This window comes from Lagenorhynchus albirostris, chromosome 3, assembly GCF_949774975.1.
Source record: "Lagenorhynchus albirostris chromosome 3, mLagAlb1.1, whole genome shotgun sequence".
Classification (NCBI taxonomy): Eukaryota; Metazoa; Chordata; class Mammalia; order Artiodactyla; family Delphinidae; genus Lagenorhynchus; species Lagenorhynchus albirostris.
Window position 1 is genome coordinate 38,100,461 of NC_083097.1, and position 19,786 is coordinate 38,120,246.

General features: G+C 38.1%; 1 protein-coding gene across 1 annotated transcript in view; it reads right to left on the bottom strand.

The window, feature by feature from the left end:
• Positions 1–18,515, bottom strand: part of EMB (embigin) — a 38,422-nt gene extending 19,907 nt beyond the window's left edge. The window contains exons 1-2 of the mRNA XM_060146302.1: positions 18,512–18,515; positions 9,515–9,604 (exon numbers count right to left, since the gene is read on the bottom strand). Of these exons, the coding sequence (XP_060002285.1) occupies positions 9,515–9,604; positions 18,512–18,515 (94 nt within the window). The remainder of the gene's footprint in view (positions 1–9,514; positions 9,605–18,511) is intronic.
• Between the last annotated feature and the right edge of the window lie 1,271 nt (positions 18,516–19,786).

The following is a 19,786-nucleotide window of genomic DNA, read 5'->3' on the forward strand; positions in this document are numbered from 1 at the left end:
TTGTCAGTTTAATTTTCAGACCCAGTTAGGGACCCTAAGAGGGTCAAGGAAAACTTTTTCCTCCCCTACACCTTCATTACCTTTCACCAGGATGAGAAAAATGACTTCCTAACTTCTCTTGGCTACAGTTTCTCCTCCTCTACATGTTTTTTTTAACAACACCAAAGTTGTCCTTCTAAAGTAAAACTCAGATTATTATTCTACTCTGATTAGGTACCTTTCATTTGCCAAAAAAAGTATACTTTTTTTTTGTTTTTAATTCGTGGTAGTAACACGGGACCTACCCTCTTATCTATAGGCACAATGTTGTACAGTAGATCTCTAGAACTTATTCACCTTGCTTAACTGAAACTTAGACATTTGACTAATACCTCCCCATTTCCCACCCCTCCCCAACCCCTGGCAACACCACTCTATTCTTTGCTTCTGTGAATTTGACTGTTTTAGATACATCATGTCACAATAGCCAAGATGTGGAAACAACCCAAACGTCAATGGATGAATGGACAAAAACAGTGTGGTATATACAAACAATGGAACATCCCTCATCCTTTAAAAAGGAGGAAATTCATTTGGCAATATGCCACAACATGGATGAACCCCAAGGACACCAGGCCCAATGAAATAAGGCAGCCAGAGAAGGACAAACACTGCACGATTCCATGCATATGGAGGGCTCTGCATTTTTGCAGTCTCTGCTCATAGTAGTTACAGCCTTTTTTTGGTACTGCATGGCTCCTTTGAAGACTGAACTGGTTTGGTTTATCTTCCTGCTTTGTGTATGAAAGGAAAGCTTAGCTTATAAAGAAAGAAGAGGCCTCAGGAGGTCAAAATGCCTAGGACATGTGGTAGGTGGACCATCACTCAACTCTACAAAAGACTCTTTCACATGTGGCAAAACTCTGCTTTAGGAATAAAATCTTTGTAGACGTCTGTGAGTCTCCTCCCTAGGTCTGAGCTGAGCTGATTCCTGCTGGATGCTGCTCAACCCAAGTCTAACTCGTGCAGGGTTCCTCTGCTCAGAACGAGGAGGCCCAGGCCTCGCTCCAGTGCATGGAGCTGTAAGAGGTTCCGGCAGTCAGAGCACCCAGAAAAGGCTGTTTGACTCTTGCATGATTTCTTTGGCACCTCGTGAGGCTGATGACAAACTTTCCTGGAGAGAACTGGCAGGGAGATGTAGCTGCATTATCACCCCTAGCAGGAAACAGTACAGAGATATTAACATTCCAGAAGGTGATTCCAGGGCACTGTGCTCTGCTTGGTGATGTGGTTCACTGGAGCCTCCTAAGTTAGAATATGAATTATTACCCCATTTCACAAGAGAGCAGCCCAATGTCAGGGGCTCTGTGCCTGAGGTTACTTACAGGGCAAAACAAAGTATATTTATATTGAACATCTCAGTTTCCCCATTTATAAAATGGGACAATTCATATTTCATAAGATAGTAGAAAGGATTAAATGAACTATCATAAGAAAAGTATTAGTAATATAGTAATTGCTGAATAATTACACACTTCCTCCCTATCACCATTTATCTCATTTGGGTAGTATAACAAAAGTTATCATGTATGTTGCTAAAAGTTATACATTGATTATATCATTTAATCTTCACAGAAGTTCTACGGGGTAAGTACCATTATTCTCATCACTATTTCATAGATGAGAAAATTGAGGCAAAGAGAGGTCGACTATCTTGCCCAAAACCATGCATCAAGATAATAACAGCAGAGAATCTCAAATTTAGGTGTGACTGAGTCCAGATTCTCACAACCAACTCTCAAAGATATGAAATGCTCATGACAGTGAAATTAACTTCTTCATCACTTTCAAACTACTGAACCAAGGTTTTAAATGAAAGAAAACATTAAAAGAAGATGAAACAAATTTATAATTTAGCAATGTGATGATAGATGATGTGATCAACGTTTTTTTAATTTAAAAAAATTTTTCTCTTCCAGTTTGAGATATAATTGGCATACAGCACTATATAAGTTTAAGGTGTACAGGATAATGTTGTGATTTGAAATGATTACCACAGTAAGTTTACGGACCATCCATCACTTCATAGAGATACAAAATAAATGAAAAAGAAAAAATATTCTTTCCTTGATCAACATATTTTAAACATTCATACTTTCAACTAAGTGCTTCTATTAAAACCGCAACGTAACCTTTCTTCTTGCCAAGCCATCCTCCAAGCCCTAATTGTTATCTCACTGTTTTTTATACTTTGCTGATACTTCTGCAGCCTGATTTCCTTCCTGTCAGGAAATCACAAGCATCAAAAATACGTAGAAAGTTTTATCCCTAATACTAAAATATTTTTTGGTTAGCCAGAAAACTAATGTGTCCATTTAACTCAATGGACAATGTTTCAACTTCCCCAAAACTCCACAACTGCAATGCATTTCTGCTGTTTTAGAATGTTATAAAAACATCCATGACATCGACATTTCCAAGACCATACCCATTTGCTCGGTTTCTGAACTACACTTTTAAAAAGAATGTTCTTTAAATCATACAGTAATTTACCTCTGTCTAAATACTCTCTTAAAAATTTAAGGGTAAGCTGGGACAAAGAGAGTGGCATGGACATATATGCACTACCAAATGTAAAATAGATAGCTAGTGGGAAGCAGCCGCATAGCACAGGGAGATCAGCTCGGTGCTTTGTGACCACCTAGAGGGGTGGGATAGGGAGGGTGGGAGGGAGGGAGACGCAAGAGGGAAGAGATATGGGGATATATGTATATGTATAACTGATTCACTTTGTCATAAAGCAGAAACTAACACATAATTGTAAAGCAGTTATACTCGAATAAAGATGTTGAAAAAAAAGTATATGGACCTGTCTTAACATCAAAAACACAAACAGGGGCTTCCCTGGTGGCACAGTCGTTGAGAATCTGCCTGCTAATGCAGGGGACACGGGTTGGAGCCCTGGTCTGGGAGGATCCCACATGCCGCGGAGCAACTAGGCCCGTGAGCCACAACTACTGAGCCTGCGCGTCTGGAGCCTGTGCTCCGCAACAAGAGAGGCCGTGACAGTGAGAGCCCTGCGCACCGTGATGAAGAGTGGACCCCGCTTGCCACAACTAGAGAAAGCCCTCGCACAGAAACGAAGACGCAGCACAGCAAAAATTAATTAATTAATAAACTCCTACCCCCAACATCTTCTAAAAAAAACACAAGCAACCTGATTAAAAAATGGGCAGAGGACCTGAACAGACATTCTTCCAGAGAGACATACAGATGGCCAACAAGCATGTGAAAAGATGCTCAACATCACTAATCGTCAGGGAAATGCAAATCAAAAGCACAATGAGATAGCACCTCACACCTGTCAGAATGGCTATTGCCAAAAAGACAACAAATAGCAAGTACCGGTGAGGATGTGGAGAAAAGGGAACCCTTGTGCACTATTGGTGGGAATGTGAATTGGTGCAGCCCTTACAGAAAACACTATGGAAGTTTCTCAAAAAATTATATATAGAATTACCATACGATCCAGCAACTCCACTCCTGGGTATCTATCCGAAGGAAACAAAAACACTAATTCAAAAAGATATATGTACCTCTATGTCCACTGCAGCATTATTTACAATTGCCAAGATATGGAAGTAACCTAAGTGCCCATTAATAGATGAATGGATAAAGAAGATGTGGTGTACACACACACACACACACACACACACACACACACACACACACACACACACAATGGAATATTACTCAGCCATAAAAAAAGAATGAAATCTTGCCATTTGCAACAACATGAATGACCTACAGGGTATTATGCAAACTGAAATAAGTCAAACAGAGAAAGATAATTACTGTATGATTTCACCTATATGTGGAATCTAAAAAACAAATGAACAAACATAACCAAACAGAAACAGAGTCACAGATACAGAGAACAAACAGGTGGCTGCCAGAGGGGAGGTGGGTATAGGGTTGAGAGAAATAGGTGAGGGAGATTAGGAGGTATAAACTTTTAGTTACAAAATGAATAAGTCACAAATGTGAAATGTACAGTGTTGGGAATATAGCCAATAATAATGTAACATATTTGGTGACAGATGGTATAGACTTAGCTATACTTATAGTGGTGATCATTTTGAAATATATAGCAATATCTAATCACTAAAATGTGCTCCAGGAACTAACATAGTGTTGTGGAATCAATTATACTTCAAAAACAAACTCATAGAAAAAGAGATCAGATCTGTGGTTACCAGAGGCAGGGGTGAGGGGAAGGGAAACTGGATGGTGGCCAAAAGGTACAAACTTCCAGTTACAAGATAAATAAGTACTAGGGATGTAATGTACAATTTGATAAATATGATTAACACCTGCTGTGTGTTATGTTAATACTGTACTGAACACTGGAAATATGCTAAGACAGTAGATTTCAAGTGCATTCTACACATACAAAAAATGATAACTGTGAGATGGTATGTTAATTAGTTTGCTTGACTGTAGTAATATATATATCCATATAGTCATGTTGTACATCTTAATTATATACAGTGTTTATTAAAAATTATATATATATGGAAAAATTTAACTATAATAGATAACCTAAGTCAAATGAGATCTAAATCATCACAGGTGATAATAGAGTATCATAAAAATACTAATTCTCCCCCAAATTAATCTATAGATTCAGTGAAAAATCAGTCAAAATCCAAAAAGTATTTTTTATGGAACTTGATTAGAAACAAAAAACCCACATGAAAGAGTAAAAGTCCAGGAAATAGGAAAAGTTATCTTTTAAAAAAAGAACAGGGGCTTCCCTGGTGGCGCAGTGGTTGAGAGTCTGCCTGCCGATGCAGGGGACACGGGTTCGTGCCCCGGTCCGGGAAGATCCCACATGCCACGGAGCGGCTGGGCCTGTGAGCCATGGCCGCTGGGCCTGCGTGTCCGGAGCCTGTGCTCCGCAACGGGAGAGGCCACAACAGTGAGAGGCCTGCGTACCGCAAAAAAAAAAAAAGAACAAAAGTATAATGTTTCAAAAAGTAATATTAATTTGTTAGTGCTGCTAGAAAACACCTAGAAAATTAATGGAATAAATAAGCAGAATTTTTCAGAAGCAAGTTGGAAACTATTAGTGGATCAGGAAATAAATTTGGTAGTTACCACCAGATTCGTTTTTTAATGGGTTGTAAGAAAAGAGAAATTATCAAGTGTAACACATCTGTTAGGTGTGGGTGTTGCTTGATGTGTGGGTGCATGCATGGTAGTGCATCAGTTTACAAGGTAAGTTGTTCCTTACTTTGTGTAGCACTATAAAAAGTTTGAAAAACATTGAAACAGTAGAGAGACAGAATAGCATATGAGAATTTGGAATAGGATTAGTGTGCTATTTCACAGCAGTAGGAAAAAGAACTGTTCAGTAAAGGGTGTTGGGACATTAGCTATCTATATGAAATAGTAATAAAGTTAGTGCTCTATCGCACACAATACGTAAAACCATACTTTAAATGGTTTAAAAACTGAAGGTTAAAAACTCCTATTAAGAACTCCTATGAAAATATTAGGAGAAATGTGTAAATGAAATTTCTACACAATAAAAAACCATGTAAAATTTTAAAGACAAGAAAGAACATTTGCAACTTTTATAAAAAGTACAGATTAGTACTCAAAATGTATAGCTGTCTCATTTACATACATTGAAGAATTTATAAGCCCAATAGGAAAATGAATAAAGGGTATTTAACAGATAAACATACACAGATATAAGTATGCCTAACTCCAGGATGCAAATTAAAACAATAATTTGTTTTATTAACAGTTTTTCACACTCAGAAAAGCGAAGAGTTTAACACTATCAAGGTTGGTCAGGATCTAGAGAAAATTATACTCAAATATGCAGATGGGGGAAGGGGTAAATTGTCAGGCTACTTTGGAGGGCAGTTTGCAAGTATGTATTAAAATTAAAATGTGCATAGTTTCTAACTCAGCAATTCTACTTGTGGCAATTATTCTAGAGGAACACACACAACCATGCCCAGAAAGAGAGATGTAGAAGTGTTCACTGCTCATGGTTTACAATAGAAAAAAATTTAAACAAACTCAGATCTAGTGGGTAGAGGCCAAGGATGCCGCTAAACAACCTACAATGCCCTGAACATGCTCCCCCCAACTCCAGCAACAAAGAGTTATCCAACCCAAACTGTCAATATTTATGCTAATGAGAAACCCTAGTGTAAAACGAAAGTTGCTAACAGCCACTACCAATTGTGTTACTATGGGCGATCCCTCTTCTACCTTCTCTTTCACTCTCTGTGTATATTAGGATTCACATTTTTTTTCCTCTGTACATCTACAGTCTACATAAGATTTGATAACTGGTGGTCTGCTTCTGAGAAACATCCTAAACATGCGTACCTCATTAGAGTCATTCTGGGATCTTCCCTGCAACAAAGTGTCTGAGCAGCCAAATGTAAGGGACTCTCGCTTCTTTTCTTTTTTCAATCTGATTGACCAGGCACTTGAAACAGGAATCTGAATGGTCCTAATACAACTTCTTGTCTAGCTGGTCTAAGCAACATGGCTGCCTTTCCTGACCTTGACTAATCTTCCCCAATTTTACTCCATGCCTTAATATATGTATCTGTAGCTCCAATGCCTGTTTTGTCTATCTCCCTGTCTCACGAGGTCCTTGCCAGGCCAGCTGCTCACACCTCAAAATGATAAATAAAATGTGCCCGTGGGGAGAGCGTATGCTAACATTACCAGGGTAGTCAAGAAAGCTGCCAGCTGATGCTTTGGTTTTAACCTCTTGGGTTAAACTATAACACACTAATGGAGGCACCAAACACTATAATATGCACAGAGAAAGAAAAAAATAAAACAATAAAGAAATACTCTCATTGCTATAATACAATGACTTCTGAATATTGACATTGGGAAACCTAGCACAGTCATGTTAAAATAGTCCATTATTAAAAGATAAATTTTTGAAACACAGTGACATCAGACAACTGGAAAAAAAGAAAAACACTTCATGCTTAGTGAAGTCAATTATACTTTTACAAAGATATCCATTATCTCAGCAAATGCAATTTCCAAGACAAACCTATTTAGCAAAGGGCAATCAAAATACCTTTGTTTTCATTGTTTTTGAAACTTCTTTCCATAGTCTCATAGCGAATCTAAGTTTCCTTAAAATAGGTATAATTGTATTAATAACACTGCTGAAAGAAATGAGTAACTGGGCATTAAGAAAGGCTGCAAAGTATGATGGTTAATAGCGTGGCGCCTGGTGTCAGACAGTCTGGGTTCAAAATCAAACACCCAACTTACCACCTGTGACCATGGTCAGTTCACTTGATCTCTTTGTGCCTCTTTTTCCTCATCTGCAAATTGCAAATAGTAATAGTACCCATTGCTTAGGGTTCTTATGAGGTTTAAACTAAGTTATATGTAGAAATACGTACATGGTACATAGTCGATACCATATGTCTGTTAAGTAAATGATTAGCAGTATTTTAAAAACATAAAACAAGTAAACAATTAGGCTTTCATGAACCAAAGGTCATGTTTTTCACTCTCCAAGGCACAGGACCTGTTTCCCAGTCTCAAGCATCTTTGAGGAAATGTGCGATGAACTGGGCCAAAAGTTGTCATGCTGGTCCAGAATCTGCAACTAATGTACTACATTGGCATCCCTGTAAAAAAAAATTTTTATCCCAACAGAGAGATCAACTTCTAAAATGGCCAGAGGGGAAGAGAAAATAAGTAACAACACAGAAATGTTAAGCACAATTCAAATAAACAATGATATGACAAAATATGAAAACATTCTATTTATGAAGTAGATTAAAAATCCTGATGGTAACAATAAGAAGAAAGCCTATGGTTCCTAATAAGCATAAGTATGTCTTCAGATTTAAATTCTATATTTCAGTAAAGGCAGTTCCTAAGACCAAACTTCTTGATGGGAAGGCAAACAGAACAACAAGGGTCACAGTTCAGAGATCCTGTGTTTCGAAATTAATGTCAAATCTTTTCTTTTGTCAAATAAAAACAAACCTAGACTTAAATAAGGAGAGACTTTATTCCAGAAGTCTATTGCAATAGGGAAAAATGCTCCAAGCTTTGGATCTACAAGTATCTCACTGTCAAATAGAAAAAGACTTTTATAGGGAGGGGTAAGCAGGCTAGCAGGAACTTTTGAGAAGAAATGAGGCAACTGTTGGGTAGAAGCAGACAGCACGATTGGGCTGTGGTCATGCATTTACTGCTTGCTCAGACTTGGGGCATGCCAAGTTCAGGGGTCTGGGAGGAAGAGAAAAGCCTGACTAAAGTTTGATCAGGCCAAAGCTGAAGGTGAGTGATGGACAATTGTGAACACCTGCTCTCATGAATACTGTAGGAATACTGGTACCAGAATAAAAGAGTGGTTAGGAGTGAAACCCTCCAAACGGGTTAAGTAAATAACCAACCTGACATCAACTAAAAAGTCCAATTTCTGCTCTCCCTTTGGGCACCTGACCCTTTTTTTCCCAGGCTCCAGCTACACAGGATAAGTGAGGGGTGTGCTGCTGCCAGCATTACCAGGCCAATCAAAGGATTTGCAAACTTATGTTTTCACATAAATCTCTCTTAAAGAAACATTCCATCCTAACAAAGGAAACCAACGACTAGAACGCGCAAAAAGTAAAAGAAGAAGTAGCAACACAGGAGTGTTGTAATTACTTTTTACAAGTAGGAATAAGCTCCAAATACTAGGATGGGGACATCTGGGAACAAACAGTGGTTGCACAAAGTCATAAAAATGTTCTCCTACCAGAAAACTCACTGCAAATATTCCACTGGTATCAGATTGGGGGGAGGGGCACACCTTTAATTCATATTAAACAGAAATAGAGAAACCGTTCTTAAACTAGAGGACAGTTAAAGCCTGGACATATAATTGGATGAAACTTATTAGTGACTTAAAAAATAGGATTAAAATTCTAATTATACTTTTGATATTGTTGCTAAAACAGATAACTACTCTTGCTCATTTAAAGAACTCTGAGATTACTTTTAAAATACTGGAATCCAAAACTGTGAAAAGAGAAAGCAGACTTGAGTTTTATGTCAGGATTCTTCGCTTGATTTTCCATAGCAGTCATAGATAACATCTTTAATTTTTTGCCTAAAGGCCTTCCAGCAGATACATGAATTCTCCTCTCAGTGAACAGTGGTTTGAACAGATGTACCAGCAAGGTGTGATGAAAACCGAAGAGCATCTGCACATCAAAATGAGCCCTCCTCTCGTCCCAGGTGCCCTCCTTCTAGAGAGCATTTAACCCCCATGCCTGGAAAGGCTGCCTCCTCCCTCACACAGGGCACGTCAGCCTGGTCGCACGGGACCCCATCACACTGTGTTATGACTGTATAAGATACTGGTGTGTCTCTCCCGCCAGTCTGGCAGGCTTTAGTACTTCATAATTCATACAGTAGCTTAATTAAAAATGAAAAATTATCTGGCATTATATTATTTGAAACACAATACACTTACCAGTCAGGGATATGTTATGACTCTCCAAGGAAAGGTTAGAGTATTTTGCCATCATTTCTTCCCGGACAGGTAGGCTTGTGAAAGATGCAGCTGTAAGAATAAGAACATGTGATTACATATTATTATCAAGGTTAAGTGACTGTCTAAAAGCTAGTTCACAGCAGCTAAAATGGTATATTGTATACTATTAATGAAAAATAATGTTTTCAGGAAGCTCTGATTCACTAGGTCTTACACGCTCCACAGACATTCAGAAACACACTGAGCTATTAAATATAACAAAATTTCCAATTTTTCTATGTTCATTTCTTACTGAAAAATCCCTATTGATTACATCAAATGGCTTTAAAAAAAAAACCTTTCCTTATCCTAAAATTCATAGTTTCTTTATAAAACATAAATGAAGATACGGAGAAATTAGATAAGAGTGCCGGGGGAAAAAAAGGACATAGAAAGGCAGAGAGAAGATGAGAGCACAAAAAGGGACAGAGAGACCAAAATAAAGGGCATTAAAAAGGAATAAGAGAGAGTGCACCGGGCGCTAGAGGACAGAGAACATAAATGGATGGACAGGGAGAGTCTGTGCTGCTCTGTTTTCCAGCTATGGTGACGGTCCAGTGTGTCCTGTACCAAACCAACTTTCCATTTTTCTGTCACTTATGTCTTCTTTCAAAAACATTCATCAAAGAAACAAGGTTTCCATTTCCACCTGTCCCACTCTCCTCAAAGATTCTTTTTTTTTTTTTTAACACTAGCTACTGTTTTTTTGACTTTAGGACACAGACCTTACCTCCCACGAAAACTACCCCAACTTTACCAAACAAGTCAGAGGAGAAAGGCTCATTATTGTAAACTTGGCTGCATTCTTAAGACCCTTCATTCACTTTAAATTAAACCTGGGCCTTTTTTACACCACATTTTTAATACTGTGCTCAGAAAGTTATTCCTAGTGCAAGATTAGATTTCTAGTTCTTTTCTTATATGTATGAAAAATGTTATCAAAGCAAGTGATCATTTTTGTTGCTTCAGCTTACACACAGCTTTTCAATATTGCCTAATAAAAAAACCTACCTCGCAGAACCTAGCTCTCCAATTAGCCATATTCCAGAGCTTTTATCACTTCTAATACAGTCTTGGAAGGTGGGATGCACTTTCCCATAAAATAATCCTTTAACAAATAACATACCTAAATCATACCACGCTCTGACACTGATCATTTAGGAAAATATGCCCTGAGTTTCTCACTAGGCTGCCAGGAATACAAAACTTCTCCTCCACCCACACCTAATATTCATTCATTCCTATTCTCTCTCTCTGTCACTCTCTCTCAAGCACACACACACATTGACAAAAAGTCACCTATCAATATGAAAATTCTTTTTTTCTATTATTGGGCATAGCTCACTTACAGGTTGCAGGAAGCCAGGAGGGAGCAGCATCTGGGAACAGCAGATGGGAAAGAAAGAACTGTTCCACTCTATCATCTGTTCTGTGAAGCTTGCAAACATAAGCTTTGATATCTTTGCTTCCTTTGCTAGAGAGACCTTTTTTCTTGGCCTAGCCTATTGCAGAGCAGAATGCCATCATGAAGATCTTCACCACACTTTTTATCCCCGAAACAAGCTCATAACCCTTTTGAGATGGTCTATTATTATTATCATTATCATTATTCTTAGTCACAGTATCAGCAATAGTAAGGATGACATAAGCTGAAAAAATGCTGTCATTCTGATTCTCATTTCACTTAAATACGTGAACACATACAGCATACATGCTTGATGCCAGTAAGGAATATGAAGCTGAGTAAATTTGGTTCCTGGAGGGCTGCATGGATCATAATAATGTTGGTTTAGGCCCACAGTTTGTGATTGAGAGTCATTAAAATGTCAGAGTAGCGCCCATTTATAGTATTGACGGTAACTAGCCTATGTGGTATATAGAAGTTGGTATGTGAGCTACAGAGTATGAAGTGTGATTTACATCTTTGAAGGACTCTGGAGGTAGAATAGAGCTGGAGATAATGCCAAGGAGATGAGCTCTGAGGCTGGGGTTATCTTCCCATTTTGCATCAACAGGATGTGGATGGATGGGTCCCCCTAGGACCTACATTAGAACAAGGAGAGAAAAGGGGTCTAGGCTTGGCTTGGGCAAAATATAAGCTTATGAAAGTTGAAGGAATAGGAGGAAAAGGAAAAACCAAGCTTCAAGAGTAGGAAAATTTGGATAGTTCCAGAATATAGTAACTGTTGTGACCACTTCCAATTGCCAACTCATATATTAAAAATACAAACAGACATCTATAATCCAGCCACCACCTGTATCCTAACTTCCTATTGCCTTTAAAGCATTCATTCAGGCTCCAGACTCCACTGAAGAAGCCCCAAGTGCAAAAGGGCATGTATAACTGTTGTGATTTTTGTCTTGGGAAAAGTTCCTCTAAGAGTCTTGAGTACAAGAGCAGGACAGTCTGCAGAAGGTGTTAGAATACTAAAGTGAGAAGTTCATTGTTTAGCCAAGATATTTTTTAATCAAAAAAGTGAGAATATAAACCTTATTGCTTTCAGTAGGAGGACAGCTGGCAGGAGGCTGATGCGGCTGATGTTAGTGTCTAAAGGAAATTGGCAGGAGATTCAGGCAGATGTGGTTTGAATATTTCCCTGAAAGGATTAGGCTGAGTCACAAAAAGAAGTACAGAATGGAGAGTCAGGGATTTGTATCCTGGTCCAAGTTCTGCCAATGACTTGTTACTTGGGGTTTCATTTCATAGAGAAGGGAGGATCAGAAAAGCTGGATAATATTGAGTGATGGTGCCAAGATCATAACATGCATTCCTTAAGTTATCATACTCACTCCTCTATTAATCATTGCTGGAAATTTTCCACTCAGCATTCTTTTACAGGTAGTGGCCAAAATGCCAGCATAAAAGAGTAGCTTTTAGTAGTTGTGACAGAGATTAAAAGATTTTTCTCCCTCTACTTGGGTGATGGGGCATGAGGGTGTTGCATCAAAGAACTGTGTAACATTCTAATTTTCACCTATATTGTTTCATGGGAAATTGCAAAATGATCTCCACTTAGATATCTTTAACATATTACATTTTAAAACAGACATTCCTAGAAGGGTTTATAATTTATGCTATTAACATTTTAAATGAAATAAACATGCTATAATTTCTATTTAATATTAAGGTAACATTTTCACTAGTTTAAATGGGGCCCTATTAAATTGAAGTAAATTGGGAAGAAAAAAGATAAACACTAAAAAACTGCATTGGGTTTTAAGATTTGCTTTTATTTAAGTCAGAAAATCAGTTCAACTATACCTCTGTTTAAGAATAAGCATTTTGGGGCTTCCCTGGTGGTGCAGTGGTTCAGAGTCTGCCTGCCAATGCAGGGGACACGGGTTCGAGCCCTGGTAATGGGAGGATACCACATACCGCAGAGCAACTGGGCCCGTGCGCCATGGCCGCTGAGCCTGCGCGTCCGGAGCCTGTGCTCCGCAACAACAGAGGCCGTGACAGTGAGAGGCCTGTGCACCGCGATGAAGAGTGGCCCCCACTTGCCACAACTAGAGAAAGCCCTCGCACAGAAATGAAGACCCAACACAACCATAAATAAATTAATTAATTTTTTTAAAAAAGCATTTTCTCTAACATACCCCCCGCAAATCTCTTATATTTTAAAATCTTGGAAGGGTCTGGACATCATTTAAAGAAAGGTATAAGAAACAGCTATTAGGATAAATACCATTCCCTGCCTTTCTCTCTCTCATCCACATAATGTATTGATTGCTATCAACATGTATAATTAAAATTATTTTAATAAGTCTTAGTTTTAGCGTTCTGATAAATAGCAATATAAATGTGCAACCCAATGACAGAAACACAACCTAGGAATGGATAACATATATTATAAAACAGAGGTTTCAAACTCAGAATATATTTCCCCGTGGAAGCGACACTATCATTATACATAACCATGAGATCCCACACCAAATTGTAAAAGCCATTTAAGCCATGATATAGCTGAACTATAGCATTAAAATATCTAATTACCAATACTACATTTAGAGTTCTACCTCTGGGCTCTAGGAATATAGGATCCCTATCCCCTGTCCCTAGCGGCAGTAGTAAAAGAAGAGAAGGGGAATACGGCTACCTGGATTCCTAGACACTATACCCCAGAGAGAGTCTGTCAAGAAAAGAAGACGAAAGAAGTTTTGGCAAGAAAATAAATTCCTGATGGGAACATTTATAAGTCAGACTTTCTAAGTCAGGGACAGGTAACAGTCTAGATAGGGAACTCATATTTTTTTATATACATGGGAACTATTGGACAAGAAGGTCATTTTTAGATTAGTTTAAAAAAAATTAAAGAACAATTAAAAAGCCTAATGACAAAAGCAATGTGTACTTTTACACAGCCTTGTAAAACTATTTTTAAAACTTGGTCACACAGAAATGCAAATAAATTGACCTTTTCTTTAAAATATGATTTTTGCAATAAAATATATTTTGAAGGGCAGTGTGGAAACTAATGTTTCAAACTACCTCCACCTGGGTCATTAAGATATTTTAACAGTGAAACTTACGCCAAATAAAACTAGGATTTCTGCTCTTTCTAGAGAATGTGGGTTTTTTAAATGTTTCACGCACTAGGTTATTCTCTTATAGGACTTAGATTTTGTTTAATGGTTCTCAACTAGAGGTGATTCTCTTCTTCCCTGCACCCTGCCCAGGGGATATTTAACAATGTCTGGAGACACTCAGGTTATCACAACTTGGAGGTTACTACTTGTACCTGGTAGGTTATATTAGTTTCGCAGTGTTGCCATACCAAATTACCACAAATACGGTGACTTAAAACAACAGAAGTTTATTCGCTCAGAGTTCTAGAGGCTAGAAGCCTGAAATCAAGGTGCAGGGCCTTGCTCCCTCTAAAGGTGCCAAGTAAGAATTGTTCCTGCCTCTTCCTAGCTTCCGGTGGTTGCCAGCAATCCTTGGCATTCCCTGGTTTGTAGATCCGTCACTCCAATCTCTGGCTCCATTTTTACATATCCATCTTCCCTCTGTGTGTCTGTGTCTCTAGATCCAAGTCTCCCTCTCACTTCTTTCATAAAGACACAGTCATTGGATTAAGGGTCTATCCTAATGTAACATGACCTCATGTAACATGACCTCATTTTACCTTGATTACATCTGCAAAGACCCTACTCTCAAATAAGGTCACTTTCACAGATACCAAGGGCCAGGACTTGAACATCTTTTGGGGGGTGACACAACTCACCCACTACAAAGGTAGAGGCCAGTGAGGCTGCTAAGCATTCTACAGGACAGCCCCCCATAGCAGAGACTTATCCAGCCCAAAATGTCAATAATGCCAAAGTTGAGAAATCCTGATTTCACAACAGGTACATCTTCAACCCTCATTCCTCAAAGTGATGATTTTTAAAAATCTTCAAGTGGCCCTATAGCCCTGAGGTCCTGTTTTACATGGTTTAGGTGCAGATATTTTAAAGCATGAACATTTGCAGCCCTACTACCTATTTTGAGGACCTTTTCCAAAGTGGCACCAAGTGCTGGATGGCGTTTTAAAATGCAAACTAGGAAACCAGTTACAGCTGTTAGCTAGCTCCAGGCTCTTGGCTACATCACAAAAGCACTCTGGGCTTCAAGATCAATCCGATGAGACATCTAAATTCTCTTTCAGGATCTCAGAACTATATAATTACAAGGCAATAGTAAAAAAGATTCTATCTTGAGAGTAGGGATACATTAGTAATGATATGACCACAGTAACTTTAAAAATACCAGAAAAATATTATTTTCAATTAAAAGACAAACACCACTTTTAAATATAACATCTATTAATTCTATACTAACAATATATTATTTGAGATATTTTGTTGTGCATGAATAGTGACTATGTTTTATTAGGAGTAGAGCGTTTAATTTTAGTAAACCATTGTGAGGTTTTTTTCCTTCTATGTCAATGTGTGTGTCCTAAGTTGTTTATTTCCGAGGTTCACCTAATATTGTGAAATATGTGAGGCCAGCTATACATAAGTAACTTGAAAAGATTACAATCTAGGACAGACAGCCTCAACACTTACAATCTGTCTCTGTTTGAGGGCAAATACTCCTTTGGAAAATCGTACCTAATTACATAAACTGATGACTATTTCTCAGCTATCCTTGTAGTTTGTCTGTTAATTCAAGCTTTCTCAGAGTTGAAATTCTTTTTGCTTTTCAAGCAATCTCAAACTAACAGAAAAGTTTTCCGTACAGAGTAAAGAATGTTTCCCCTGAACCACTGGGGAACAAGTTGGTCACCTGATGACCCATTCGACCTCAGAAACATTACAACATTATTTCCTACAAAGGACATAGTCCACTTCACCCCAATACTGCTGTTAAAATCAGGAAATTAGCATTTATGCACTATCATCTCATCCCACATCTAAGTTTCAACAAAAGTCTTTATAATGTACTTTTTTAGTCAAAGGTTTCAGCTCAGGATCACATGAGCTGTCATGAGCCATGTCCCTCTATTCTCTTCACTCTAAACAGCTTTAGTCTCTCCTGACTTTTATGACCTTGATGCTTATGAAAGTTCCAGGATAGTTAAGTTGTAATATGATTAATTCAGAGTAGACATCTTTGGCAGGAAAATCACAGAGGAGATGTTGTGTTCTTCTCACTGCATCCTATCAGATGACACACAATTTTATTTCTTTCTTTACTGATTTACACTCTGATCATCTGATTAAAGTGGTGTCTGCCAGGCTTCTCCACTTAGAAGTTATTCTTTCTCCCTTTTCATTAATGCCAATTTTGTGGGAAGTTACTTGGAACTATATAATATTTTGTGCCTCATCAAACTTTCAATTGACTCATTTAATTAATTAAGTTCAGTATGTACTCATGAATACCTATATAATTCAATGGACATTATTCAGTGCATATGGATACTAGTCCATTAGTATTATTATTTACTTTCACGCTCTATTTGTCCATTCGTACCCACTTCACTTTGGCTTCTGTATCCTTTTGACATCACCCATTATTCTTTGAACACTTCACTGCTTTCTGGCATAAGATGTTCCAGGCTTATCCTATCCTTTCCCCACTCCAGTCCTGATATCAGCCATTTCTATAAAAAGTCCAAGTTATATTAGTGAAAAAAAAATGTATTTAGAGTCAAGATTTGGGTGCTAAGTATGTTCATCACTGCTCCATCGCAGTGGGCAGACCTAAGAATACATGTGTACATATTCATACACACACACACACAACATATATATAATGGGTATAATATACATACATATATACAGTTGGCCCTTGAACAATGAGGGTTTGAACTTCAAGGGTCCACTTATACGCATATTTTTTTCAAGAGTAAATACTACGTTACTGCATGGTCCATGGTTGGTTCAATCCTTAGATGCACTGATACAGAAGGCTGACTATAAATTATACATAGATTAACCTTTATGTTCAGGGATCACCTGTCAATATATATGACACATATATGCATTATACATATATTTACACATACACGTTTATATTTATGCATCTATTTATATAGATATATATAGACATAAGACGTGGATAGAGATAGATATTTAAAGTCATGAATTCACGCTAATGCTGCCAATTGCAGTCCAACACCACAAGGTTCATTTTAGTCTTCCCCGTTTATTTCCTTCTTCTCTAGAGAAAAACCTAGATTCTATTATGCTCGCCAGCTTTACTTATCTGATCAATTCCCCCATATATAACTAATCTCCTGTTGGCCCCAAAGCGATGTCTTCCTCACCCACTTAGGCTTCAGCATCCTGCACTGTCTGCTCCTGCATGCTTTACCTCCATCCTGTGGTCAGGATCAGACCTGCATGCCATAGCTGCGTAGAAGCCCTTGTCACTCTGCTTAGCGCTGAGGCCTCTCGCCAGACCACCCTTCTGTAGGAACGCCCACCTCATGTGCTTCGGCTCTAACACTCTACACGGGGCTGCCCTCCTACCTGGATGCCATCCTGACTGGGCTCAGCTTCTAATTCCCTGATCTGAAACAGTTTGGGTCCCTTCAACAGGGGAGACGCTTCCACATTTCCCCACCTAATGACTACAGGACTCATTCCCAGAAGGAAGGGAAGGAGATGGGGATGAGAGGTGGGGATAAAAGACCAGGACGAGGAAGAGCCAGTTGAACTAATTCTTAACAAAAGTGTATATAATGTAATTTCAAATGTGATGGTAATTTAGGGTCAAAATTTTGATGCCTCAGATATAACCCTATTAAAGACAGGCTTATATCCCATCCGTTCCTTTAAAGTTTAAATGCCATGACAGGTAAAAACTGCTAAAGTTTTCTGCTTAGATATAGACTAACAATGTAAGGCATATGTAGGTACTCGAATATTTGTTACAACAAATATTTACTACCGGGCAGTTGCTCTGTGTGTCTCTAGAAAGGAAGGGGGCATTGATCAAGGAAGCATGTAAGCAACATCCTTTAGAAGTTAAAAATGATCATTTCAAATGACTCCCCTGCAAACATTTTTCAAAAGATAAGCATGACCCTTTCCTTCAATTTGTTCCCCCATAAGAGTAATAATAATGATTTTTAAATATTCCCATTTATGTAATATTTCTCCTTCATAAAGATATTCTACATTTCTTATTTAATTAAAACAGCCTAAAAGAGTTAAGGTGAGTCCTTGTGCCAACTTTATTCCAGGACTCAAACTGAGTCAGCAAGCCCTACAACCCAAATCTAGCATTTGTATCCACACACTCTGCTGTCAGTGATTCCAAACTTTCATAAACATACCCACTCATCTCAGAGAGACAACTGAGTTTAAGAACACAGTATTTGGAATCGGACTGAACATGCTAAATTTCCTGCTCTACTGCTTAATCATTTGTACTTAGGCAACTATTTAGCCTCTCTAAATTCCAATTTCCTCATCTGAAAGTCAGGGATAATAAAAACTAACCCATAGAGCTATAAACTATATGGTGCAATGCCTGGCACACAGTTGTTACATAGTAAATATGATACATTTATGATAAAAAATGATAAACGTTTTTATTTTTAAAATTTGGCCCCAAATCTTAGGTTTATAGAACACCTACTTCCAAGTAGTTAAAAGCACCTAGGTAAAAAATAGCCAGTAAACTTCACAATGGTCTTTAGCGAGGAGGAAACTGAACCTCACCGACGTCGATACAGTATCTATAAAGTGAGATGAGGCTGCCTCACAAGTTTTAATTCTGCCTTGAAATGAAATGTTAAGTAACTTCATGCCTTTTATATGTCACATTCTTCCATAATTTTAGCTTAAGTGGAGCTTAAAGGACAGGACTTGTGCTACATACACACACAGACATCGGCCGTACATATATACATCATTCTATTTATTTAAAACTTTATTTGTTAATTTATCCCACCTTCATTTGTTTCCTACTTTTCTCTTTGGAAGTCTGCTCTAAGTGTCAATTTAAACCTGACTCCCTGATACCAATGGAATACCTATCCAACAGTGCACTCTCTAGGCCATATCATTTCAAAGCAGTGGTTTTCAACCTGCTTAGGCTCATATGATTAAAATCACATGGGAGCTTTTAAAACTCCTCACGTGTAGGCTGAATCCCAGGCCAACTGAATCAGAATTTTTGGGGGCAGGATCCACTTATCAGCATTTTTAATGCTCGCTGGTAATTCCAACATACAGCCAACTCGAGAACCAAAGTTCTAGGACACACCTAGAATGCGTTGGTCCTCAGAAGTGTAGTACCCTCAGGTGAATGATAGGTGAATCAGGGATAGATAGCCCAGGGTGTAGAAAACGTCCTTGACCATTCTTTATAAGTGGTGTGAATGAAAAAGAGAAAGGTGGCTGCAAAGCGGGGTGAGGAAATTTAGAAACTGAGGCAACCCAAAATGTTTTGTCCAAGTTGTTAACAGCTAGGCCTGTTAAAGGACATTTATTTAAAAATGAGTAATCTTATTATTTGATTATCTTTCCATCTTCAAAGTATGTTACAAAAACTCTACATGCTATAAGCTCATAAAAAATGAATTCCTATTAAAGGTTCGAAACCTTGTGTAGAATAATATCCTGATTTTAGTTACTGATGGGCAATATTTGCAAACTTGGAGGTGGTCTGTTATCCTAATCAGCCGCTAATACTTTGAAATTTATAACACAGGAACTTGCATTAGAAAGTACGTTAGATACATTACTTTCACCATAAAAAGTAATTATAAA